This window comes from Zootoca vivipara, chromosome 14 (genome assembly GCF_963506605.1).
Source record: "Zootoca vivipara chromosome 14, rZooViv1.1, whole genome shotgun sequence".
NCBI lineage: Eukaryota > Metazoa > Chordata > Lepidosauria > Squamata > Lacertidae > Zootoca > Zootoca vivipara.
The window spans coordinates 36120642-36147675 of record NC_083289.1 but is presented as its reverse complement, the minus strand read 5'-3'; the positions used below and the strand labels follow the sequence as shown (position 1 = coordinate 36147675).

Sequence of the window (27034 nt, the reverse complement as noted above, 5' to 3'; positions counted from 1 at the left end):
TGATTCAAAAAAAAGCACCTGACTAATGTAATTGCATGGTTGAGCTAGCGCTCTCTCTCCCTCCCCCCCCCACAAAAAACACTGTTTTCACAGAAAGTACGCTGTGCCCCAGAGGAAGCAATGTCCAAGCTTAAGGAGATAAAGGGATTCAGTCAACTTCAGCCACCTGACATTCCTCACATCACTGAGCACACAGGAACATAGTCCTTAAGTAATCATTTGCAAAAAGCAACAAAAGACAAGTTGCGATTAGAAGGCGGCTCTCCTCCAGCCCCAGAATGAGCAGAGCTTCTCTAAATCAAGACGACAGGCAGACGAGCCAAGACTCCATATATCCAGTGCAATGGCTGGACTAGTTCATGAGACACAAAAGCACTATGGTTGATGGAAAGTGTCGACAATGGTAGTGTCTACTATGGTGGCGGAAAGGGTCTGGTTCTGCCCAGGCATTTGAAGAAACTAAAAATAATAATGTGATTTTTAAACTGATAATGTGATTTATGAGTTTTGGGGCTAGACACACAGACACAGACACACAATGATGCAGGACTCAGAGCATCTGATGGGAACCATACATTGGCAAAAGTCTCTTCCTGCACTTCAGGAAACCTTGTTTGTAACTGCCATGAAAAACTGGGTGAAACCGAGCCAAAGTCCTGCCAAATGGGGAGACAGTATCTTCACATCAGCAGAGTTAGGACCTACCGTGTCGAAAATCAGGCAAAGTCACGTTTCGGCCTGCCATCTTGATTCAATATGGTGCCCAGCATCCCAACATCGGCAAAGACTGCCACCTCGGGAACCCGTGTAGGTGCTAATATCTCAAGAGGTGTTCAAACCCACAGTGGACAGACAGACAGACAGACAGACAGACAGACAGACAGACCACTTTCCAAAAGTATAGCAGATTCCTGAAGTATATCCACTACAGCTGGCCATGGTTCCGCTTTTATGGCGAAGAGCTCTGCATCAGATGCTCCACTGCTTTACACACCGTTCGATTCGTAGGCTGTCTGAATGTGTGGGAAATTCCTCTCTGAAAGCCTGCGTTTGCACTAGTGGATAGCTGGACTTTGCTGTTTTCTTCTAGAAACTTTAATCCTGTTCCACATACTTTTAACTGCTTCTTTTTTAATGGCTGACTTTCTAAGCATTTCCCTGCCCTGTAGTAGCTGGGGGTTGAACCTGGAACCCTGTGCTATGGATCTTCATTTTAATTCAGAAGCAAGATTGTCTTACTAGACCACAGGTCTAGTAACCAGCACCATCACTATCATTAGTATTAATTTATATACTGCTTAACAGCCAGCGAGGCTTCTAAGTACTTTACAAGTATAAAGGATACTTGTGCACAAGCATAAACGACAGGTTGCATGAAGGGTGTTCATAGTTAAAAGTTAAAAGAACATAGTTAAAAGAACAAAAGCAAGCTTTACAGGACTCTGGTGCTTTCCACTCATTATACACACATCCTTCACTTTCAATTGATCTAATACAAGCTCTCAAAAATACAATACAACCTCTTTCAGTCTCTTCCCAAGTCAGTCCAGCCCGATTACAGCACTTCTCCTAATTCCACCAACACTCATTTTGTCCAATCTTGGTTCAAGTTGTGTTTTTGACCACACCTCGAATGCCTGTCTTACAACTGTGTTCTACAAATAAAGGGATTTTGTTGTTGCTGCTGCTATTCCGTTTTTGAATGCATTTTAAGATCACCCAAGTGTATTATATTGATCAGTCAGCAGAGGGCAGCGTTGCCAACAGAGAGAGAGAGAGAGAGAGAGAGAGAGAGAGAGAGAGAGAGAGAGAGAGAGAGAGAGACTAGGAAGAGGTTTGTTTGTTTATTTTCATTTATTCTTTAATATGAGAAATGCATGCTCTCCTTTGGTTTTGGCAACTTGCTTTGGTGGTGGTGGTGGAAATAACAAACGATCTATGCCTGCCTAAAGGAACAAAATACAAAGACTCTTTTGTGGCACATTGGCACTGTTTTATTGGAGATTAAATACAAAAGCATCTCCTGTAAGCATTCTGGCTGCTATGAATATTGTGGACCTGAATTTGGATACTTTCGGAAAGACTGCACCATCAGATTGATGGTTTTGATTTTTTAAAAATTATTATTTCACTTTACACTCTCCTTGTCCCGTCATCAAAACGAAAAGGGGATTGTTCTGTACTATTAAACAGTTATTAATAAAAATGTATTTTTAAAAAATTAAAGGGCGGGGAAGAGAATAAAAAGAAAGGGCCTCATCTCCTGTGGCAACCGCTGACTCCCAAGGAGCAATAGCCACACTTAAGTTGCATCACTGCGGCTAGGCCCCACTTCTGCGTTGTCTTTGGGCAAAAGCAGCTTCCAACCAAGCTCTCATCTTGTAACTGGAGAGTCTGAGGGACAGGAGAGAACCTCTGTTTGAACCTTCTCAAGTGTCATTAGGAGAAAACAAAGCCAGATGGATTTAGCTGCCACTCACTCTGCCTGACCTGGGATGTATTTGCAGAGGCGGCAAGATCTGAGTGGGGATGAAAGGGGGGGGAGGAGTGGAGCCATATGACCTGCATGCAGTTTTTAAATGCCCAAGGGCACGACCTCAGGGAAATAAATTGGGCTTGAAAAAATGTAGTTGTCACGCTGTGCCCCCCCCCAAATTTGCTGGTTACACTGTTCTTTTGAATGGAGTGGAAAGCTCACAAGCAACTATACCTTTGCAGCAACCCAGTGGCCACAGGCTTCAACATTCAAAAAATCATAGAATCATAGAGTTGGAAGAAACCACAAGGGCCATCTAGTCTAACCCCCTGCCAAGCAGGAAACACCATCAAAGCATTCCTGACAGATGGCTGTCAAGCCTCCGCTTAAAGACCTCCAAAGGAGGAGACTCCACCACACTCCTTGGCAGCAAATTCCACCGTCAAATAGCTCTTACTGTCAGGAAGTTCTTCCTAATGTTTAGGTGGAATCTTCAATCCATTGCCCCATGTCCGCTTCTCTGGAGCAGCAGAAAACAACCTTTCACCCTCTTCTATATGACATCCTTTTATATATTTGAACATGGCTATCATATCACTCCTAAACCTTCTCTTCTCCAGGCTAAACATACCCAGTTCCCTAAGCCGTTCCTCGTAAGGCATCGTTTTGGTTGCCCTCCTCTGGACACATTCCAGCTTGTCTGTATCCTTCTTGAACTGTGGTGCCCAGAACTGGACACAGTACTCCAGGTGAGGTCTGACCAGAGCGGAATAAAATGGTACTATTACTTCCCTTGATCTAGATGCTATACTCCTATTGATGCAGCCCAGAATCGTATTAGCTTTTTTAGCTGCTGCATCCTGCTCTGCCCCAGGCAAATGACTAGCATGAAACGGAGCACTCATGTCATCAAGACAGGCCGACAGCCATATATTTCAATCGTCCTGCAAAGCTTCCTTAATGCATAACCAAAGAAAGAGGTGGGGGAAATCCACATTGGAGACAAGGCCTGACACTGGATAAGGTGAGGCAAGCCTGCATAAAGATTTGTACTTCCCCCGTCTTTCATGCTTGCAATACTCACCCCTGAACCTGCAGACTAGAGGACGGAGAATTAAACAACTGCTACACCAAGAAATCAAAGCCACCAAGTCCTTCCTGCCCATTTATCAAGGAAAGCAAAAGGGGCCATGCTAACTAATTTCAAGCAGTGGGTATATAATTCTGGTCTCCATCCAGTCCTGCACACAGATGGATGCTTCTTTGCAAAAGCAAGCGTTCTTAAGAAAATAAATGTGGCAGGAGTGGGGGGGGCGGTGGGTGTGAGAGATCCCGTAAACGGTGGCGCATGGCACTGCCACCTTGCGAGGCTGCCAAGAAAGCCCTCGCAGATTAAGAATACCACATTTCCTCATCAGTTGGTGAATTCTTTTTTAAAGTCCTCAAAACAATCCATCAGCATTTTAGGGCAATTGTCTCCTAACAGAGATTTTTTCCAAAGAAATTTTCTGTAATATAATGCATTTAAAAATAAATAAATGAATGTTATTTTCCAGAAACATATGCACACTTTAGTATATGCACTGTTGCACAGATAACTTGGCTGCAGACTTCCATTGCAAAATCTGGAAAAAGAGCCAATTTTGAAGGATAGAAGTATGAATTAGGCAAGTTTGCCTTTAAACTGAATGGCATTCAGAATTTGGGATTAAGAAAGGGGATGGGGATTGTTAGAATTTGAAACTAGGAAAAGATTTTCTTTTTAGGGGGAAATAAAAGGCTAAGGGAAATTAAAAGAAATAGTTAAAATTAAGACATTTTGAGAATTATATAATTACAGTGGAACCTCGGTTTATGAATACCTCGGTTTATGAATTTTCAGTTTATGAACGGCGCGGAACCATCTGGAACGGATTAATTCATTTTCCATTACTTTCAATGGGAAAGTTCGCTTCAGTTTATGAACGCTTCAGTTTATGAACAGACTTCTGGAACCAATTACACCCATGCTTCAGTTTATGAACGCTTCAGTTTAAGTACTCCGCGGACCCGTCTGGAACGGATTAATCCACTTTCCATTACTTTCAATGGAAAAGTTTGCTTCAGTTTATGAACACTTCAGTTTAAGTACTCCGTGAACAGATTAATCCACTTTCCATTACTTTCAATGGGAAAGTTCGCTTCAGTTTATGAACGCTTCAGTTTATGAACAGACTTCCGGAACCAATTGTGTTCATAAACCGAGGTACCACTGTATTAGGTTTAATATAGCGAAAGCTGTGAAACAAGATTTGTAATTGACCCGGGAAGGGAAGGACGGGGAAGTCGGGGATAAGATTGTAATAAGATATTGTTTAGTTTTGTTACCGTTTATATATATATATATATATATATATATATATATATATATATATATATATATATATACATACACACACACACACACATTTTTTGTTATTTTTTGCTATTGTTTTTCTTTTTCCGCTTGCTCTCTTTTTCTTTATTTTTTGCAAAAATCTCAATAAATATATTATAAAAAAATAAAATAAACTGAATGGCATTTCTCCCCCGGCCCCATCCCTAGCTGAGACCCATGAGTGACCAAGCGGTGTGGGCCTGGTTTAAGGTGGGTCGCCACAGCAGCACTCCCACCAGGTAACAAACCGACGAATTAAGCAACGGGGGGTCCCCAAATACGTGTTTGGTTTTAGGGCCAGTCTTCTGGGCCTGAAAAGGCTGGAGGCGGCTGCTGTAAAGACTCCAACCCTGTACAGGCCTTAGTCACAAGGGGCAAGCAAAAGGCTTTGCGTCCAGACACTCACCTCAAATGTGACAAAGTCATCAAACTCATCGGGACAGGCGGATGGCGGTTCGTCATGGGCATATCCCATAGTGCAGAGCTGGCTGTCAGGAACTGCTGAAAGGGGGTGAGAACACACACACACACCAAAATATTATTACAAGAGGGAAAGGCAGTTTTTTATTTTAAAAAAACAACATCCAGGGGTTGGAACACTCCTCCAGTGAAGACTCAAGCAGCAGGAGAAGCGCCAGGGGATGAATGCAAAGGACATTCTGTAAGCCCAAGGCTTCCACCCAAAGAGGAGGGTGCCCGCCAGGGGTGCCAGCTTGAATTAAATATTGGGGGGTCCAGGTAAGCCCTACCTTACATAATTGATCAAATGACGTGGCACACACAAACCATTTGAATGGGAATTCCCTTCAACTGAGGTGTGAGGGAGCTGGTCGAACTTTCCACAAGTAACGACTCCCGACTCCACGTCTGTGTATTTACAACGTTTTATTATACAGATATGTACAAGACAGAGCTAAAGTTCACAGGTCCATTCAGCCACTTTCAGATCCCGGAAGTGGCATTCTGCGGGAACGCCTCCAACACAGTAGTCTGGAAACCGCTAGTCTCCTCCTTTCTTCCCTACGTTTAAGTCCCCTGCGTTGTTGAGGCGACGGGGCCACTACCTCCCCCTCTGTTCCCGAGCTGCTCAGATGTTGCCCAGGCTCTCCCTCCATCACAGGGCTCTGTACCTGCCTGTCACTCCTGCATGACGTTCCCGGACTCCCCTGGCGTTGCTCGGAAGTCCCAGCATCAGAGACCTCGCTGGGCTCTCTGCTGACCCCTGGTGATCCCCTGACATCAGGGGGGTGGCCCCCTCAATTATTTTAGGAGGAAACGAAGGGACCTTGGCCCCATGGCTCCTCTGGTGCCCACTGTGCCTCTCTCCTTGCCTTTATCAGCTGCACTGGCTCCCGGTGGAGTACAGGATCAGATTTAAGGTGCTGGTTTTGACCTTTAAAACCCTATGCGGCTTAGGACCCTCGTACCTATGGGACCGCCTCTCCTGGTATGCCCCACGGAGGACCTTAAGGTCCACAAATAACATTCTGGAGATCCCAAGCCATAAGGTGGTTAGATTGGCCTCAACTAAGGCCAGGGCCTTTTCAGTACTGGCCCCAACTTGGTGGAACGCTCTCTCACAGGAGACCAGGGCCCTGCGGGATTTGACATCTTTCCGCAGAGCCTGCAAGACGGAGCTGTTCCGCCTGGCCTTTGGCCTGGACTCAGTCTGACCCCGGTGTTACCCTCCCTTATGGTTTTTGACTTGGGCCTTTTTAAAAATGAGGCTGCATTTAAAATTTTAAATGTAAATTTTATTTTAACCCGTAATTTAACTAATTGTTTTTCTTTCTTTATGTCTTGTTGTAATTTTATTGGTGTCAGCCGCTCTGAGCCCGGTTTCTACTGTGGAGGGCGGGGCATAAATAAAAAATTATTATTATTATTTTTCTCATCATCATCACCATCATCATCATCACCATCATCATCTCCGCTTCTGCATCTCTATGTGAGGTGAGGTGCAATGTTCAATCCTTGCTGATACAGAGATGGAGCAGAATGGCCTCCCTCCGAGAGGCAGCATGCCCGCTATTATGAGATAATTGCTTGAAAATATCGTTTGGAGTAAAATAAATTTTATTTAATTGAAAATACGTAATGGGTTGTATTAAACACTGGGCATACTCAGGAGTAGAAATTTGTTGGAGCTAATGCAAAAATAATATTCCAGCAAGAGATATAAACTGACTCAAATATTAAAAGAAAAAGACACATATAGAATCTTGGCACAAGATTTAGATGAATCTAAAAGGGGGCTTTGATTCTTGAACAAATGTTGCTTTAACACAGCATTCCTCACACAAATACAGAATTTACAATGCATGTTCCAAGCAGAGGTCAAAAAGGCCATTTAAGATTTTGGTCAGATTCCAAAAGCTGAGCTCAGGAAAATCTCTATAATTTCTTTTTTTAAAAAAATTATTTGCAGATAAGTTCAAAGAAACAAACTTTAAGTCTTAAAATCTTGTGGCTATATGTTAAAAGCAACAAGTCACCGGTCAAATCTAAGATGCCCATACCCAGAAATCTAACACAGTTGGAAGTGTGGTGTGGTGATGTCTCGGGGATGCAAATTCAAATTGCAACTATAGAAAACCATATAATTTTATGTCAAAAATAAGAAAATTGCACAGTGTGGTCAAAGGAAACTGAAAATGCATTTGTTAAATATAATTAACTTTGAAAAGGTAAGAAAATAGTTATAACGGTGGATAGAAAATATTAATAATCTACCATTAGAGTGGGCATAGAGAATGTATCAGTTTGCTGCTACCACACTTTCACTGGCAGATAAAAACATAGGTAAATGGCGTTTCCATGCGCTCTGCCACTCATCACAGTGTTCTGTTGCTCCAGAAGCGGTTTAGTCATGCTGGCTACATGACCCTGTTATAAGAATTTTGAGGTCATATCTATATATATATAATAATTGTTCATAAAACATGTACATGAATGTACAGGCACATGTCTGAAGCAGCACAGGAAGACAGGCCTTTCTGACACCATTTTGACTCTCTCTCTGACCAGGTGTTCCTCTGCAAGGAAGAAGTGGGGTGGGGGGAACCTTCTCATTGTCTCAGGAATTAAAGTGATAATCCCTGGCATCCTGATACCTGACTGCCAGACAAAAGGGTGTGATTAACTTGGCTGGGAAACAGGGAAATGTAAATATCTCTCAATTTTGTTGATTAGGTTTTGGGGGGCAGGGGGCAGGGTCCAGACTGCTCAGATTACTGCCACCAGACCTCCCCTTTCATGATGTACCTATGATGAATCTAGGGAGGGGGGTCTTGGGCTACACCCCTTCTGTGACATATGGATGATGCTTCTGGGGGGTGGGCTGAAACCAATTTCAAATTTCTTTTTAAGGGCAAGACATCTTTGTTTGGGGTTCCTTCCTTGTTCTCCTGTGTGAGAGGAAGGACCCTGTTGCAACAGCAAAAATAAAAGTGCCTTGCTTCGTACGTCCTGGTTTGGTCTCTGTTATTTGGTGGGCAGGAGACGCTTAAATTCGTCTGCTTGCCTGGATCCTTGAGCTCTCCCTGGGTCAAGATCCATTTCTCTGGGTTCATAGGAACCAGCTTAAATTTTACAACAATTTGGCGACCACTTCGGGGACCCAGTTTTGCCTTGAGCTCCGGGTTCACTGAGGAAGGGGAGCCCAGCGCGCCCTTGCCTCTTTTGCAGGGGGGTAAACCAACCTCAGGACCCGAGGCACTTGGTAGTAATTGAGAGTCCAAGCGGGACCCCCAGGACGAAGCAACGTTTAAAGGGACAAGGCTGTTTTTTTTTCAGGAACCAGTTGGAAGCTGGAGACAACGGGATTCGACTGAAAGGATCGGTCGTGAGTATTAAAAGGGGACACCTTGGGTGAGCTAAGAACCACAGCAACTAAAAATCTATTTCTCCACTTGGACTATCCTTTTCTACTCTCCTCTTTGGACCTTAGTTGCAGCAAGGCTGCCAGGCACAGTTACAAGGTAGAACTGAGGTCCAGGGCAACAGTCTTTACGTTAAACGCAGAGCTCAGAAAGACTGTCCCAGCTCCCTTCTGCCAAACTGAGCAGAAGTCTGAGCAAACTGTCGCTTTTCTACCAATCTGGGAATCTGGCTATCCCAGCTCTGTTTCCTATTCCTCTGCTCTTAATCTTCGGGTGAAGACGCCCCCCTGCCATGGCGACCTTTGTTAGGTATGACCCATGACCAGAGATTGCAAGTGCGCCCGTTCCTTTCCTACTACTCTGTATCTCTGTATTCCTCAGTTCCGACCTGACATTGCGTAGGCAAGCGTTCAGTAGGATATGAGTCTAGTGTGTAAGAGGCAGGGAAGTTGCTGTGGAACCCTCAGGCAATTGATGACCAGTGGGAGGGTTCCAATAGGGTTTTAGCTGCACCAGGCCGCCTAGTAGTTAGTGCACGCGAACGGCAGGCAGGAACACCACTAGGACGTGGGGGTGAGTCATAGACTCGGGAAGTTAAGAGTGTCCAGGAACAGGGTCGGGGACCCGAACTGCAGTATAAAAAGGCTTAAGTAAAATGGGTGCAACCCACTCTAAGGAATTCCTTTCCCAGACTCCCAACCGAGGCAAAGCACAACTGAGGCTTGGCTCCGGTAAGGACTTTGAGGATGAAAGTCCACTCCAATTCGTTCTCTTAAATTGGCACGAAATCCCCGGGGCGGACAAGCTTGAAGGGAACCAATTGCAAAAACTTTGTAAGAAAAAAACACTGGGTCCGCTTTACTATGGACCACCCAGATGAGGGGAAATGGCTACCAGGAGGTTCCTTTAACATACAGTGAATCTCCGCTTTAAAATTAACCCTGGTGAACTCTGAATGAGAAAAGTTTTGTGAGGAATCCTACAAAGTATGTTATGGTATAAAATTATATATGTTTGCATGTTACATGTTGTCTGTGTTGTCTGTGAAGTGTATGTGCGTCTGATCCTTGTGTCTGCTATAGTTCATTGTTCCCCTTAAAGTAAATGAGAGATATAATCCAGGTTTAGGAAATTAGGGGTTTGTGTAAAATTTGGCCATGACACCCACAGACTGCCTTTTTTAAAGCATGCATAGTTTAAAATAATATAATAATAAGGCAAGCTTGCTTAAATAATCTTATGTAAGGGCTTGATCAACCCAAAAACAATGGCAAATATTTAAAAGAGTGGAGGTAGTGTGTAAAGGTTTGTTTTAAAGAGGCTGTAGAAGGCCATTTTTTCCTCTCCAAAAGTAAAAATAGGGGGCAGGGTCCAGACAACCCGGAAAGCTGTCAGCAGTATTTTGCTTGAGAATCTCTCCCCACCCCCAACCCCAACCCCATGAAAACATTTTTCTACCTATACTTGGCACTTCCCTACCCTGGGATTACAAATTTGTTCATGCAATAGTTTTCCTCCGCAAAAGCAACACAAGTGAAAAGGTTCCTAGAGGAAAAACCATTTTTACATTACAAGGTTACTCTTCGGCATGTTAGAAACATAGGAAGCTGTCTTGCACCTTGTCAGACCCAATCTCAGTTTTGCCTACACCAGGCTTCCTCAACCTCGGCCCTCCAGATGTTTTGAGACTACAATTTCCATCATTCCTGACCACTGTCCTGCTAGCTAGGGATCATGGGAGTTGTAGGCCAAAAACATCTGGAGGGCCGTGGTTGAGGAAGCCTGGCCTACACTGATTGGCAGCTGTTCTCCAGGGTTTCAGGCAGGGGGACGTTCCCTACCCTGAAGATGTCAAGGAGTGAAACTGAGTTCCCCCATCCCTGAGCTAGTGTCCTTCCGCTCTTCCTCTACTGCAACACTGTCCCCTATAATATGAAAGCGGAAAAGGCTATTCTATCAGGATCAATCTACAGCTGAGGTCCAGCACATGGCAGCCTGATATATTAGATCTCTTAAACCAGGGTCTGTGGCTGCCAAGGGCAATACCGTAATTCATGCTGAGAAACGAGCTTGGGTCCCCTCTTCAGCCAGTAGCGCAGCCTGAGCAGCAAGGAGTATAGCTGGCTCATCGTTTCAACACACAAGCCGTGCTTCTCAAACGGCGGTTTTACGGCTGCTGATTCTGCACATTGCAGCCGGTCTGGATTGCAACAATTCCCCTTTCGAGGCTTTGTAAATTTCTGCTCTTCCGAAACCACATCCAGGAGGACGCCATTACATCCAGGAAAACCGATCTTAAATACTTTTTATTAAAGATTTTCATCAACTACAAAAGAACATTCAATGTCTCTCCCTTTTTTTGTTCAGATTATAAAGTCTTTTGGTTATATTCAACGTATACGTCAATATGGCATCCAGAGGTAAGGGGAGAGAGTAAAGGGGAGAGGGCAAGAGATAAATTTGCACATTATTTTTTTCATTTTCCAAAATTGGTATATGGGTGAGGTTTTTATGTCATTTGGGTAGGTTCTCTTTCTATACATTTGTTGGTTTATGTGGGCAGTGAGAGAAGGATGAGCGAGCCCCGGGGCGTGATCGTTTCCGAGCACAATTCAAAATGTTGGTGCTGACCTTTAAAGCCCTAAACGGCTTCAGTCCAGTATACCTGAAGGAGCTTCTCCACCCCATCGTTCTGCCCGGACACTGAGGTCCAGTGCCGAGGGACTTCTGGCGGTTCCCTCGCTGCGAGAAGCCAAGTTACAGGGAACCAGGCAGAGGGCCTTCTCGGTAGTGGCACCCACCCTGGGGAACACCCTCCCACCAGATGTCTAAGAGAAAAACATCTACCAGACCTTTAGAAGACATCTGAAGGCAGCCCTGTTTAGGGAAGCTTTTAATGTTTAACAGACCATTGTATTTTAATATTTTGTTGGAAGCCACCCAGAGTGGCTGGGGAAACCCAGCAAGATGGACGGGTTAAAATATTATATTATTGTTTGCCTTTGATTGACCACCATAAGATTCATTTGCATGTGTGGAAGGGAAGAATGGATTCTTGGGTCAAGTTAGCCGTATTGATCTGTATGCTGCTTGTAGATCCTTGCTATCTTTATTGTCATTTTGAGCTGTGTGTGTAATAAAGGGGAGACATACCAGGGTGAAGGCATCCCCGTTCTCAGGTTCTCAGCTTCCCTGCTTTTTTCCTCCCCGTGTCAGTTTCAATCTATCGGTTAGCTTTTCTAGTAAAGCTGTTTCCCTATACAATTTGGTACCCAAGGTCCATGCTTACTCCTGAAATGTCTCTCCAGTGTCCAGCTATGATGTTTCTGGCTGCTGAGAGTAGGTAGGTTATAAGCTCTTTCTACTGTGAGTGAGCATTACTGTCTGGGAAAATATTCAATAGGTGCAGTTCTGGGGTGGGTTCCAGTATCTGCTTAGTTATTTTACATATTTCTTGTAGGACCGCAGTCCAAAAGGGTCGGATTCAGGGACAATCCCACCACATGTGGAGGTACGTGCCTGTAGAGGTGCAGCCTCTCCAGAATTTTGGTAAGGTTCCTGGATGTGTTAGCAACAATTTCCTCAGTGTAAGATACCATCTATAGATAAGTTTCAAAGTGAGTGCCCTTCTTTTGGCTGAGATGGATTTAAAGGAAGGTTTGGACCACATTCTATAATCTGGTCCATTGGACTGGTTCATCTCATAACCTATGTCATGCTCCCATTGTTTTTTAATTGTGTGAAGGAGGTCTGCAGAGTTGTGGAGCAGCATTTTGTATATTGCAGATGGAAAAGTGATTTTAAATAGAGCGAGTTGCAGTTCCTCAACCCCCTTTTGAAATGGGTTGGACATTTTTAAAATCAAATAATAATTTTGTTCTTCTGGTCTGGTTTGTTAGGAACAGCATATTCCCAGAGTGTGCTACAGTTTGGAATATTACTCTAGTGTGAGACCCTAATTAGTAACTCTCCTCTGGCATAGCTAAGAGATACACATCAGGATGTCTGCTCATTTAAAGGCAGAAAAAGACTTTGAGATCAGAAGGTTCTTTGACACAATCAGGTCTCTTGTTACCACAACTCTTTCTCTCACTTGACCACATAATAAAGTTTACAACTATACATGCTCAGGAACTGAATGAACCAAATCTACCAACCACAACATAGCTTGCAAACTATTATTTTTGTCCTGGGGTAAATTAACTGCCAAGTTCTCATTTATTGCAGCAAATCCAATAAAATAATGATGCCATGCAGTGTTGAGTTTGCTGCAGTAAAAAAACTCCCTAGACTTACTGCAGCAGATTTATATTGCATCAGATGGTACACCGAGTTAAGAGAGGCAGTGTGGCGTAGTGGTTGGAGTTTGTGCAAAGCACCTGATCTCCCCTCATTCCAAAAAGGTAGGTACAGAATTGGAGAACAACAATAACTTCTTAAAGGATGTTGTGAACACTCTCACAAAAGGTTTTAAAACAAACAAAAAACACATGTTATGATCATCTCAAATTGATGTTGCACCTATTACAAAAAGGCACCTAGTTCAGTTCAGTGCTTTGCATGGAGAAGAAGTCAGGTATCTCCTGTTCAAAGATTCAGGTAGCACAGGTGTGGGCTACCTATGGCTCTGGGAGCTTGCAGTTTGTTAAAGGTCCTGAAAGTTTGTAGGTGACCCCCATGTTCCCCTCACAGAGCCATAGTTCCCAGACATCCTCGGGAAGAGGGACTGATTGTTAAACCACTCTGAGAATTAATCCTTTGCCACACCAAAGGGCAAACATTTCCACCCTGAGGGCCGTATTCCCTTCTGGGTGACCTCCTGAGGGCCACATGCCAATGACAGGCGGGGCCAGAGGCAAAAGTGGGTGGAGCAATTCATGCAAATTACACCTTTGTCCAATGGGCTGCCGTCTTCACACAGTCCTCCATCCAGGAGAGCAAGAGACACCGTCAGTATTTATGGACACATTCCACCCAGGCAAAAACACCCAGAAATAAAAAGAAGGGCCAGTGCAGGGTGTGGCCTGGAGAGAGGGGAGTGTGGCCTGGGGGGAGTCCCAAGAAACAGACAGAGAGGCCGCTGGAGCCTGAAGTTCCTCAACCCTACATTTATACTATAGATCAGAGGTTTTCAACCTTTTTGACTCCAAGGCTTCCTTGCCTTCAGAGTTGGCCACCTCTCACCCTTTTTCAAACACCCTCCCTAGTGGAGTGTTCCCTCAGCTTCCTCTCCTCTCCTTGGGAGTCCTCTGAGCAGAAACAGGTGCCACCCCTGGTATCTGAGCTGCCCCACCCCAAAGAGAACTGCCCCCTCACACTGCCCCACAGGTGCAGAGGAAGCACTCCCTGGCCAACCCCAGAGGCACCATTCGCCTGGGGAGCACATAGCCAGGGCTACTGGTGCAGCAAACAGCCGTGCAAGCCTTTGGGAGGCAGAGACGGGAGAGGGCATCAGATGAAGGAGGGAAGGAAAGAAGAAGAAGAAGCCAGTATTGCCCGTGGCACCCCTGGCCATCATTGAAGGCACCCCAGGGTGCCACGGCACACTGGTTGAAAACCACTGCTATATAGATCTAAACTGTTTTCAACGTATTATCTTCTCCCTATTTAACTTAGGGTGATGTTGGGGATTTGGGAGTGGGGGGGGGGGGAGAGAAGCAGATTGTAGCTAGGGGTGTGCTCTCAGCAAACACCACAATTCCACTTAGATTTCTAGGCATTGAGTTACAGGAGGATCTGTCCTGGAGTGTTAATACAAGGGGGCTTGTGAAGAAGGCGCAGCAGAGACTGTATTTTTTGAGAATTTTAAGGAAAAACCATCTTCCACAAAAGCTGCTGCTTGCCTTCTATCACTGTGTCATACAGAGCGTGCTCACATACGGTTTATGTGTGTGGTACGGAAGCTGTACTTCCCAGGACAGAGCAGGGCTGTGCAGAATTATTAATACAGCAGAGAGCATTATTGGCTGCTCACTCACCACCTTAGAACAAATTTACACCACCAGGTGCCATAGAAAAGCACTAGACATATCAAGAGATCCAACGCACCCTGGTCACCATTTCTTTCAGCTCCTGCCATTGGGACGGAGATATAGAACTATGCAGGCAAGAACGAGCCGTCTCAGGAACAGTTTCTTCTCTAGAGCGATTTTGGCCTTAAATGAAAAGCCTGGACTTTGAAGTCATCTTATTTTACTTGTTATTTTGTATTATATTTACTGTTTTTAATTAGGTTTTTGTAATTTTGGATTATGCGGAATGCTTTATCTGAGTGGATGTAGCAACTGAGTAATTTCGTTGTTCCCGCAAGGGGACAATGACAATAAAGATATCTTATCTTCCCAAAATCCTCTGGGGCAAGCCTGGGCAGTACAAATGCTTTACTTTAAATGCACGCTACCCAGCTTTCCCCACATTAGCGTCTTTTTGAAATCCAACATCCCTCCTTTGTATATTCATTAGCACCTCTAGGGTTAGGGTCTCAGAAAGGGTGCCAGGCCACCCCTCAAGCCCGCCCACCCACCCACCCACCCAATCAAAGTGTTGTTCTGCAGTTGCAACAGAGAGACAGCAGGGAGCCTGGCTGCCCGCCAACCTCTTCACAGGTCCAGGATCAACGGCACAGAAAGGACAAGCTCGACATGGCTTGGAGTCGTCTACTCAACTCATTATTGCATCTCTCTTGGTGCAGGTCTTCCTCCTTCTCCCCCCCCCCCCCAGCATATGGCACATTGTATACAGTTGGTGTTGCTATGGTGACCTCACCCAACGGTCCCCGCCAACACAATAGGCTACATGAAAGCTCTTGAATCTTTGTTCAAATGAGCGTTAAAAAACCCACAAACCCTCGCTGCTCATTAGCAACACAAACCCACAAAGGACTCCCCCCATCTGCACATTACAAGCGCGTGTGCTGTCGAGCATGGTCAATGGGGACTTTGTAGCGCTGGTGCGCCCAGAAATACAATAGCTAAAGAGAGAGAGAGCATTGGTACAGCAACGGAACACTTGGGATTTGCCATCCTGACTGCCGTGTCCCAAGAAGGTCCCCCAAAAGCTTGCCTTCTTGCTGACAACCAGTCCTGAGTCTCAGCTGAGCGCAGCCCTAATGGCCAGTTTCCTCCTCTTTGGCCTCGGTTTTGCCCTTTCAGAACTGAGCAGGAGTGTGGGGACAAAACTAGAACTAGTTGGCTCTGCTTGTTGTGGCCTCCGGCTCCCCCTACTGTTGGGCTCCCTGCCTTCCACCCTACCAGTCCCAATGGGCGCCACAGCCACCACTGACACACAGTCATCAGATCGCTCAGCTTTTAACCAGACACAAGTCTCTCATCCGGCTTTGCTCATTGCAATACAATGGAGTCAATAAGAGCTGCTGGAGTGAGACAGGTGCTTGCGCATGGGATATGACGACGTTTGTGAAATGAGCAAGGGCAGCAAAAAAGCAATGTGCCGATCAGGACCGGAGCCATGTTTGCTTTTCCCCTGCTTCGCATAGGCCCAACCTACAACAATAGAAGCTTTCAGGAGCATTAAGTCAGCTGGGAGAGCATTATGGCCTCGTGGCGCCTGGGAGACACGCCGCCGAGACCAGGGTGGCTGGAGCAGAATAGTTTCGAGAGCCGAGGCAGGAAGATAGACTATTGTGCCAACAGATTGTGGTGACAGGACCAGACTGGGGGAAGCAAAGCCCTGGGGATGTCACAGCATTGCACCAACTCTGCATCAATTGCTGCCATTCCATAAGATCCAGCAACCAGAGTTGGGAAAGGGGGAGAGATTCCATATGACAGGCCAGCTCCATCAGGCTTCCTCCTCTCCCCTCAACGGTCACCCGGGGCCAGCCATTCCACCAGACTGCCTCTGTGGGAGAGACAGGAAGCAGGGCTCATTTCATCAGCTTTGCTGGCACCTCCACCCCCTCAGCTGTGCCAGCTGGGCATTATAACAACTGTTTTGATTTTCCTCTTCCCCTCCTTGTCCCTTGTGTACTTGTCTCGTTTTGATTGTATGTAAACCGCTCTAGGAGTTTCTTTCACCGAGGAGTGGGGTACAAGTACTCTAAATAAATAAATATAAATAAAATGTTACCCGGCTGCTTCTAGTTTTTTGGAGGAAAATTAAATAAAAAGCACCCAAAGCAACATGCTCCATACTGCCATTATTTACTGCCCCCACCTCTCTATCTGGCCCTCAGAACTCTCCCCAGGGGACACAGCCCCCACTGGCCCTGCTTGGTCACCTGAGTTTTTGTGCCCGACTAACCTAGCAGTTCGAAAGTAATTCCTGCCAACCTAGCAGTTCGAAAGCATGTCAAAGTGTAAGTAGATAAATAGGTACTGCTCCAGCGGGAAGGTAAACGCCATTTCCGTGCGCTGCTCTGGTTCACCAGAAGCAGCTTGGTCATGCTGGCCACATGACCTAGAAGCTGTATGCCAGCTCCCTCGGCCAATAACGCGAGATGAGCACCACAACCCCAGAGTCGGTCACGACTGGACCTAATGGTCAGGGGCCCTTTTACCTTTTAAAGTGTGTCCTTGAACTGATAATGCCTTTTGCTAGTGTGGACGAAGGATAGAATGGGCTGAGGGTGTGGAAGCAGAATCTAGCCTATGGTACGAGGGGGGAGGGGATACATCAGCTATTGTGCTGACCAGTATGTGGCCAGTGTTAGACATTAGCCAGGTGCCAGGGACGTTTTGCTACTGGTGTGGCCTAGATTTAAGATGCCATTAGGTAATTACATTATATATTTGAGTTTCTAACACTGCATGTTAGATATTCTGATCAATCGTTATCAAGTTATGTCACAGTGGATAACTGAGTCTAGTATTCTTCCTGTGCTGATGGCTTGTTGCTAGAACTGCCCAGTGAACACAGCAGAAGAGCAGAGTGAAAAAGAAGACAGACAGAGGCTTCGAGAAGGCCAGAGATTTCCCTGCAAATCCTTCATTCGGTTGGAGCCTTAAGGCTGTGATGTCAACGCAACGACCTCAATGCTGCACATGTGGGTAGCTTTCTGCCATCCCCATTTTGGGTTTGCGGCAGCAAAGGCAAACCGACGTCACTGTTACAAACTTCCTTGCCGCTTCTCCTCTCGGAAAAAGTAGGTCAATGCATTGGATCATCTGCTCAAATGCTGCTAAGCTAGTAGAGAAAGTGGAGGCTATGAAGACCGCCAGATCCTGGTGAAAATGAGGGAGGAGTCCATCTGGGTATATGCACAGGAGAGTCTACTTTCATAGCCAATTTAAGGAGAATTCACACATACGCACACACGTTTGTCGCTTGAAAATTGCAATGTCCAAATAGGGCAGTCACCCCAGTCTCAGCCTGCCCGCTTTCTTACTTACAATCAGCCCAAGGGGTGGCACAGCCTGCAAGCTTCCTCCTCCTTAGTCTTAGGGTTGTCCTTATGGACTTCACCAGAGACTCCTGAGTAAGTTTAGCGGTCAAGAAATAACAAGAGAGGTCCTCTTGTGGATCAGGAATTGGTTGGGTTGCAGGACTCAAAGAGTGGAAATAAATGGACAGTTCTCAGAATGGAGAGAAGCAGAAAATGGGAGTCATCCCCCCCCCCAAAGAAAGAAATGGTATTGGAATCTGCGCTTTTAGAAGTAGGAATGAGCAGTGAGGTAGTCAAGTTTGCTGGTTAAACTAAATCAGTGGTTTTCAACCAGTGTGCCATGGCACCCTGGGGTGCCTTGAATGGTGGTCAGGGGTGCCAGGGGCAACATGGCCTCTGTCTCTCTTTCTTTCCCTTCGCCTCCAATGGTCTCTTGAGTCTTTGCCTCCCAAAGGCTTGCACGACTGTTTGTTGCAGCAGCCCTGGCTACAAGCTCCCCGGGGTGAATGGTGCCTCTGGGGCTGGCCAGGGGTGCTTCCAAGGCCTCTGTGGGGCACTGTGAGGAGGCACCTCTCCTTGGGGTGGGGTGGGGGGTTCAGCTCAGAGACCAGGGGCAGCAGCAGTGGCTGCCCGGAGAGGCTGTCCTAAGGAGAGGGAAGAGGATAGGAGGCTGAGGGAACACTCCACAAGCGAGGGTGTTTGAAAAGGGGTGAGGGGCTGCCAGCTCTGCAGGCAAAGGGTGCCACAACTGGGCTCCTGAGCCCTACAGGGGTGCTGCAGAAAAAATGTAGTTGATCAAGGTAACTGTGGACCCAAAAAGGTTGAACACCTGTAATAAGTTGTTCAGGGTCATTAAAACAAAAACAAAAAAAATTACAAAGTGCTCCAAAAGCACCTCTCCAAGCTAAGTGAATGGGCAGTGAAATGGCAAATTCCATTCAATGTAAACTACTGTAGTGTAAAGTGATGCATGCCAGGGCGAAAAGTGTTAATTTCACATGTACACTCCTGGGGTTCCAACTGAAGGTGATGGACCAGGAGCGAGACCTTGGGGTTAAAGCAGATAGCTCAATGAAGATCTTGACCCAGTGTGTGGCAGCTGCGAGAAAGGCACAGTGCATGCTAGGATTCATTAGGGAAATTAAATAGCCAGCATGATAACAGGGCTTGGAATACTGTGTACAACTTCAGTTATCACATCTCAACGTGATACTGTAGAGCTGGGAAAGATGCAGAAACGGACAGTGGGAACAATCTAGTGAAACTGGTTGGAAGATGCAGGACAGATAAAAGGAAGCACTTAATCCCACGGTGCAGTGTTAAACTACGGAAATCACTATCAGAAGATGCAAATATGGCTGCCAATTTAGAAGACAAATTCATGATCTACAATGGCTCATCAATGGCTCCAAGTCATAACAACTTAATTTTTTTCTAGCATGCAGCAAGTTTCTGAATAACAGGGCCAACCTGTATTACAGTCATCCTGTAACATAGCCAAGCACTTTCCCCAAACTCTAATGAAGGACCTTTCCTGAGAAATTGTTCTCACACTTTCTTCCCTCCTATAAAGACCTCCCTGCATGTAACACATCAGAGGAGAGAGCTGTAACCATCTCTTGCCGGAGGACACAGGTGGCACTGTGGTCTAAAACCACTGAGCCCCTTGGGCTTGCTGATCTGAAGGTCGGTGGTTCGAATCCCCGCAACGGAGTGAGCTCCCGTTGTTCTGTCCCAGCTTCTGCCAACCTAGCAGTTTGAAAGCACACCAGTGTGAGTCGATAAATAGGTGCTGCTGTGGCAGGAAGGTAAATGGTGTTTCCGTGCCCTCTGGTTTCTGTCACGGTGATCCATTGCACCAGAAGCGGTTTAGTCCTGTTGGCCACATGACCCAGAAAGCTGTCTGTGGACAAACGCCGGCTCCCTTGGCCTGAAAGCGAGATGAGCGCCGCACCCCATAGTCGCCTTTGACTGGACTTAACATCCAGGGGTCCTTTATCTTTTGCTCATAATTTAGAGCCTTAAACAATCTGGATCTGATACTATTGTAAAAAAAAGCAAACTAATTCCAGGTAGGAAGTTTCCCACCCCCACCCTACCCATCCATGTGACTGAACAACTTCCAATTTCCCTTCAGCTGAGAAAAAGTGAACTGCAATGCAGATATATCACAAGGGGGGGAAGAAAGTTAGCATTTGTGTCAGCAGACAAGGCAAGAAAGGCTAGGTATAAAAAAAGATATTTTGTTTGTTGCCAACTGCATCGTGTACTTTCGGGTGTGACATTAGTCAGCAAAACCTGCTTGCTTCATCAGTGGAAGCTTTAAGAATTGCTGTCGGGAGGAAGCCAACAACAGCTTTGTGTGGGGTAGGCATAGGAAACACATCATGCCTCAAGGGTGCCCAATTGCCTGGAACTGTGCTTCTCTCCCCAGTTTCAGTTTCATGGCTATGCTCAGCTGCCGCAGTGGAAGGCAAATGCTTCTGAATACCCATTGCTGAAAACCACAGAAGGGGGTGGTGCTCTTGCGCTTGAATCCTCAGTCCTAGAGCATGTATCTGTCTTGCATGCAGAAGGACCCACGTTCAATCACTGGCATCTGCAGGTAGGGCTGGGAGAAGACCCTGTCTGGTACCCTGGAGAGCCACTGCCACACAGTGTGGACAATTTTGAGCTAGATTGACCAGTACTCTGAGAATCAGTATAAGGCATATTCCTATGTCCAGTGCATTACTCCAGATGAGATGCCATCTTCACCTGCTGTCCCAGTACCAACACCTTGGGAGAAACTACCACTATTCTCAAACCAAGAGGCTCTGGAATCTCTTAATGTCTCTAGATGTCGACAGGAAGGAAGGAAGGAAGGAAGAACAGGGTTTGATGGATACTTCAAATTCAGTCACTATAAGAAAGCCCAAAATTATTCAACTCCATAGACTTATAGTTAAGAGAGCCCTGAATTAAAGGCTTTGTTAGTTGTTAAAGGTAAAGGGACCCCTGACCATTAGGTCCAGTTGCGGACGACTCTGGGGTTGCAGCGCTCATCTCGCTTTACTGGCCGAGGGAGCCGGCATACAGCTTCCAGGTCATGTGGCCAGCATGACTAAGCTGCTTCTGGTGAACCAGAGCAGCGCACGGAAATACCGTTTACCTTCCTGCCGGAGCGGTCCCTATTTATCTACTTGCACTTTGACGTGCTTCCGAACTGCTAGGTTGGCAGGAGCAGGGACCAAGCAACGGGAGCTCACCACGTCGCAGGATTTGAACCGCCGACCTGATCGGCAAGCCCAAGAACCTCAGTGGTTTAGACCACAGCTTCTATCTAATTAGCACAACACCATGATACTGCAAGCAATGAATTATGGAAAGAAACCTGAAGCCATGTCTCTAAGAAAGCTGTTCTAGAGAGCATAGCACAAACACTCTTAAGACTTCCATCGCCCCCTCCCAAGCTGTATCTTTTAAACATACATTTGTAGTGACAGCTTTAACCTGGGACAATTGCCCCTAAAGTGTTTGCAACTGAGCAGATGTTGTTCCGATGACAATTTTGGAAGATTCCAAAGTTAGTGTTTCGTCTGACGTGCCCAGCTGCCCATGGTTCTGTAGCACAGAACAGAAATTTCAGTCCTCCTGGCCACAGATACAAAAAGGACAGAGTGACACTTTCCAAAGCGGCAACCTTCGGATGCTCTATGCAGTGCAAGGGAGTATTTATCTTTTATTACTTTATAGAAACAAAATAATAAATTCCTTCCAGTAGCACCTTAGAGACAGTTGGTTTGTCACTGGTATGAGCTTTCATGTGCATGCACACTTCTTCAGATGATACTTTATAAAATACTTTATAGGTAAAGGTAAAGGGGCCCCTGACCATTAGGTCCAGCCGTGACCAACTGTGGGGTTGCGGCGCTCAATCTCACGTTATTGGCTGAGGGAGCCGGCGTACAGCTTTCAGGTCATGTGGCCAGCATGACAAAGCCGCTTCTGGCAAACCAGAGCAGCACACGGAAACACCGTTTACCTTCCCGTCGGAGCGGTACCTATTTATCTACTTGCACTTTGACGTGCTTTCGAACTGCTAGGTTGGCAGGAGCTGGGACCGAGCAATGGGAGCTCACCCCGTCGTGGAGATTCGAACCGCCAACCTTCTGATCGGCAAGCCCTAGGCTCAGTGGTTTAACCCACAGCGCCACTGCCAACTCAAATATCAAGGCCATGTAAGACACGTAAGTTTGACAGAACATAAAATGCCGCTGAGAACAATACAAAATAGTCATTAAAGTGGATTAATCAAAGAAGTTTAAGCATCTGCACAGGCCTCACAGCATGAAAAGGTCTTCAAGCAGGACCCTGGATCTTTGCAAACCCTACTGAAAATCAACAGGAGAACACTTAGCCATAACTGGGATGAACTATGCAGAACTGGCAAAAATGACAGACAGACCTCGAGAAAAAGACAACAGCGACTTTGAAAAAGAGTCGGAACCATTTATAATATACTTGCAGAAGCAAAGGAAGACTATTGACTTGATGGCAGGATTTAAATAAACACACACATCTTTCTTAACAAAGAACATTTAAAACGACAAATAAATGATATAGGGGATTTTTAAGAAACAGCGGTATGTAATAAAAGGGAAACAAAGCAGAAGTGGAAGTTGGGGGAAGCCCAGGAGGGGAGGGATGAGGTGATGTAATATAAATGTTATTGATATGAGATGTGTGTAATAATAGAAAAAGAAAACTGAATAAAAATTTAATTAAAAAGAAAGGAAGAAAAGGTCTTCAAGTAATGTCTGAAAGTCAACAGCAAAGATGCTTGCTGAGAAGAGTATTCACCTCAAAAAGGATATTGTAGAGTTGGAAAAGGTCCAGAACAGGCCTACCAAAATGATCAAGGGGTTGGAGAGATTCTCTTGTGAGGGAAGGTTGCAACATTTGGGACTTTCTAGCTTGGAGGAGAAAAAGTAAGTATGGTAAGAGGCGACATGCTAGCAGCTTATGAAATTATACATGGCATGAATGAAGGGAGTGGATAGAGAAAAGATTTTATCCCTCTCTCATAACAGTAGAACTCGTGGAAATTCAGCGAAGCTGAACGTTGGATAATTCAGGACAGATAAAAGTACTTCTTCATATAAGTTCATAGTTAAAACTTGGGCACTTGTTCCCACGGGAGGCAGTGAGAGCCACCAACTCGGATGGCTTTAAAAGAGGATTGGACAGATTCGTGCAGGATAAGGCTATGAATGGCTACTAGTCATAATGGAGGCTGTGCCCTGCGCCTTCCCAGTCAGAGGCAGTATACCTCTGAATCCCAGTTGCTGGAAACCGCTGGAAGGGAGAGCGCCCTTGTTCTCAGGCACTGCTTGCGGGTTTCCTGCACAGGCATCCGGTTGGCCACTGCTGGTCTAGATCAGTGTTTCCCAACCTCTGGTCTCCAGCTGTTTTTGGACTACAATTCCCATCATCCCTGACCACTGGTCTTGCTAGCTAGGGATGATGGGAGCTGTAGTCCAAAACCAGCAGGAGACCAAAGGTTGGGAAACACTGGTCTAGATGGCTCACTGGCCTGATCCAGCAGGCTCCTTTTACACGAAATGTCCAACTTCTCGTTGAGGCCAGTCAGGCTTCTGAGAACCAGGGGAGCTGCTAACAGTGCTTGAGGGCTTTGTATATTAATGCAAGAGCCATGAACCTGGAATTACCTCGCGACAAAAAGGAGTCAAGTCAACACTCAGAAACAGGCGTGGTAAATTGATTGAATATATAGAACTCGCTATGTTGACTGGTAGAATAAGGCAACAAAAAGATCAAAAGACTCACAAGGATTGGAGTAAATTTCTGGATTATCTCAAAAGGCACTGTAAAATGGCAAAAACACTTACAGGAATGTTGTAACACCTACTACTGTAAAAATAATGTATGCATAGAGGAAACGATTATATATGGAGAGATTGTATGGAAGGGAAAAAGCGCATTAATCAGATTTTAACAAACAAAACCAAAACGAATGTAAAGGGGAAGTCTAGTTCGGCAGAACATCAACTTATTGGATTGCTTATTTTGTATTTGTAACTTGGGGATTTGTGAATATGGTTTATGTTTCATTTGTTTATGTTGATGTAAAAGAAAATAATAATAAAAAATATTTGGGGGGGGGAGTCAACACTCAGAAACAGACTGGAAGTTGGTGCATGTGACACAGCACTGGCCAGAGTCAGTTCATCTAGTCCTTTACTGTCTGCTCTGACTGGCAGCAGCCCTTCAGTGACAGATATAGTCCTTTCTCAGTACTGCTGTTCAAACCCTTCTTTTAACCAGAGATGATTAGCCATCCAAATGGGTACCCACCACCGCTTCTTGTGGGAGCGGATTCCATAATTTAGTGATGCACAGTGCCTTCCCTCCCTACTCCCTGTGTTACTCCCTAGTAAGCAATCAGAATGAAAACTACCTACACGATCCCCCCCCTTATCTCTCATTTCTTTCAATGGAGGACACTGACACAATGCCAGGAAATGCCTCAGTGCAGGGAAGGTTCAGGAAGCGCTTGGGGTGCCTTCCTCCCAATCCCGGGGCGTGAGAATAAAAACCAACCTCCGTTCCTAATAGCTGAGATTCCTCGATAGAAGTCTTCAAAGCTGATCACTCCAAGCCCGGCGGGGTCCAAGAACTGGGTCAGGTCTTTCACCTGCAGGCGGAAGCGGGGGAAAGCCAAAAGCAAATCAATGATCCAGGTTTACACAGCTAGACTAGACCCTAAGCTTGGGCTTTAGACAGGGGCGTCGCAATAGGGGGGCGGGGCGCCCTGGGCTCCACTCTGCCGGGGGGGGCAGCGCACCGCCCCCTCGCCACCTCCACCGACGGCCACCGCATGCGCCCGATCCTCACCTCGCTGGAGCAGACAGGGTGGCTTGCTCAGCTCACGCTTTGATTCTTTCTGCTCGGGTGAGGCGAGGGGCGGGCCAGAGAGGGCGTCAGCAGCCCGCCCCTCGCCTCGCCAAAGCAGAAAGAATCAAAGCACAAGCCGAGCAAGCTGCGGCGCGGAGCAAGTTTTACAGGGTGGCCTGTAGTGACGCATCACGTCAGTACGGAGGGGCGCTGTGCGCCAAGGGGTGGGGTGCCGCCCCCGGTACCAGGGGGGCTTGCGACGCCGCTGGCTTTAGACACGGCATAGGCAAACTCCGGCCCTCCAGATGTTTGGGACTACAATTCCCATCATCCCTAGCTAACAGCACCAGTGGTCAGGGATGATGGGAAATGTAGTCCCAAACATCTGGAGGGCCGGAGTTTGCCTGTGCCTGCTTTAGACAATACTTTCCTGGAGGGCTGTCAAGAGAGAGCAGAACAGAATCTAACAGGGTTAAGGTGCATTTCGGTCGAACACTGAGGCCGCATCTGCACTATGCATTTAAAGCAGCATCGTACCACTTTAAGCTGTAAGCATCCCCGAAATAATTCATGCGAGGTGTTTTGAACATTCACCTGCTAGAAATTTTGAAACGAGGGGACTTATTTTTAGTAAGCTGTTACAATAATCATGTCCCTTTAAAAGGCCTTTTATATTTGGTACCAGCTGTGTTTTTGGGGGGACAATGCACAGCCTGACATGGTGTCCCAATTAAGAGGATTCTACATTTAGAAGCTCGACAAAACAATGCCTGTAATAGAAAAATTTTATAACCACGTAGCAATTAGTGGGAAGTGGCGGAAATCAGGTTAGCAGACGCCGGGGTTCTGGCAACTTAACTAGGAGGCAGAAAGGGGGTATTCAGAATCAAGCAATATCAGAGGGAGAGATGAGGCAGCTGGGATTCTCCACTGAGAGACCAGCAACTTTGAGCTACTCCTGCCTTTCAATAGTTTGCATTCTGGGAATTCTGCAACCAGGAACAAGCACCAGCATTTGCCTTTGCTCCCCCCCACCCTTTCCCCCTCCCAATCACTTTTCCTTGTGCATTGTGGTCCTTGGGTTGTGTCCAACATTAGCCATACCTAGGGTAGACTCAATGAAATTAATGGGTGTGACTAACCTAGGTCTTTTCGTTTCAATGGGTTTACTCCAAGTAGAACTTATCTGGATGCAACCCTTTGACTGTATATCTAAGGTCAAGAGCTATCTTTATTTCTGATACATCTGCAAGCTGCTCTGAGGATCTTTTCCCCCCCAGCCAGTATAAAAAAATACTTTGAATAAATGAGTTTAGAAATAATCTAATCTAGTGCAGAAGTCAGGTTAAGCATCCTACTCACAGAGCGACTGAAATTAAGAGGCTTATATTAGTCAGGTTCATTAACTTCAGTTGGTCTGCTCTGACTAGGGCTTGTGTTGGATTATGTGTCTTTTACTAAAAAAAATCTTGGAGGTGGCCTTTGTCAAGGATGGGGACTCTATTCCAAACAGAGGGCCACATAATATTTTCTGGGCATCACCCCAGGGGTACATGCCAGTGCTGGAGCAGAAGCTAACTTGGGCAGAGCATCTTCCATCCAAGCAACTAGGGTTTGTCCATTTGCCCCATTTCCAGCCAGGTAAAAACACTCAAGGAGGATGTGAAGCAGGACCAGTAAGGGCTGTGGCCTGGGAAGAGTCCTGAGAAGCAGACAGAGATCTGGAGGGCCACATTTGAAGTTCCCCACCTCTAGTCTAGATTAATAGCATCAGCTCCCACCCCCCTGCTGCTGCCGCCTCCGCCCCCAAATGTTATTTAGTTGTTTAGGGGTGAAAGTCTCCCACCAGTGACTCATTTCAACCCTCACAAAAGCCATCAGTCACCACTTCCTTTTTGTACCGTTCAGGGCATGTGGAAATTACAGCATCTACAGGTAACGTCAACCCTTGAGCCCATCAGCAGCATGGAAAAGTAAAAAGATGCATGCAGACTTCTGCTGTTGTTGCATTCCTCCGCGGA

The 27034-nt window shown here is 46.0% G+C and overlaps 1 protein-coding gene across 9 annotated transcripts in view; it reads right to left on the bottom strand.

The window, feature by feature from the left end:
* The window catches only part of RAB11FIP3 (RAB11 family interacting protein 3), a 101017-nt gene that overhangs the window by 43202 nt on the left and 30781 nt on the right, over nt 1-27034 (bottom strand). For 7 of the 9 annotated variants that reach the window (XM_035131072.2, XM_035131071.2, XM_035131070.2 and 4 more), the window contains 2 exons: nt 24720-24813; nt 5299-5393 (listed from right to left, as the gene is read on the bottom strand). In XM_035131072.2, coding sequence (XP_034986963.1) covers nt 5299-5393; nt 24720-24813 — 189 coding nt within the window. The remainder of the gene's footprint in view (nt 1-5298; nt 5394-24719; nt 24814-27034) is intronic. The other 2 variants (XM_035131066.2, XM_035131078.2) reach the window with 1 other exon arrangement.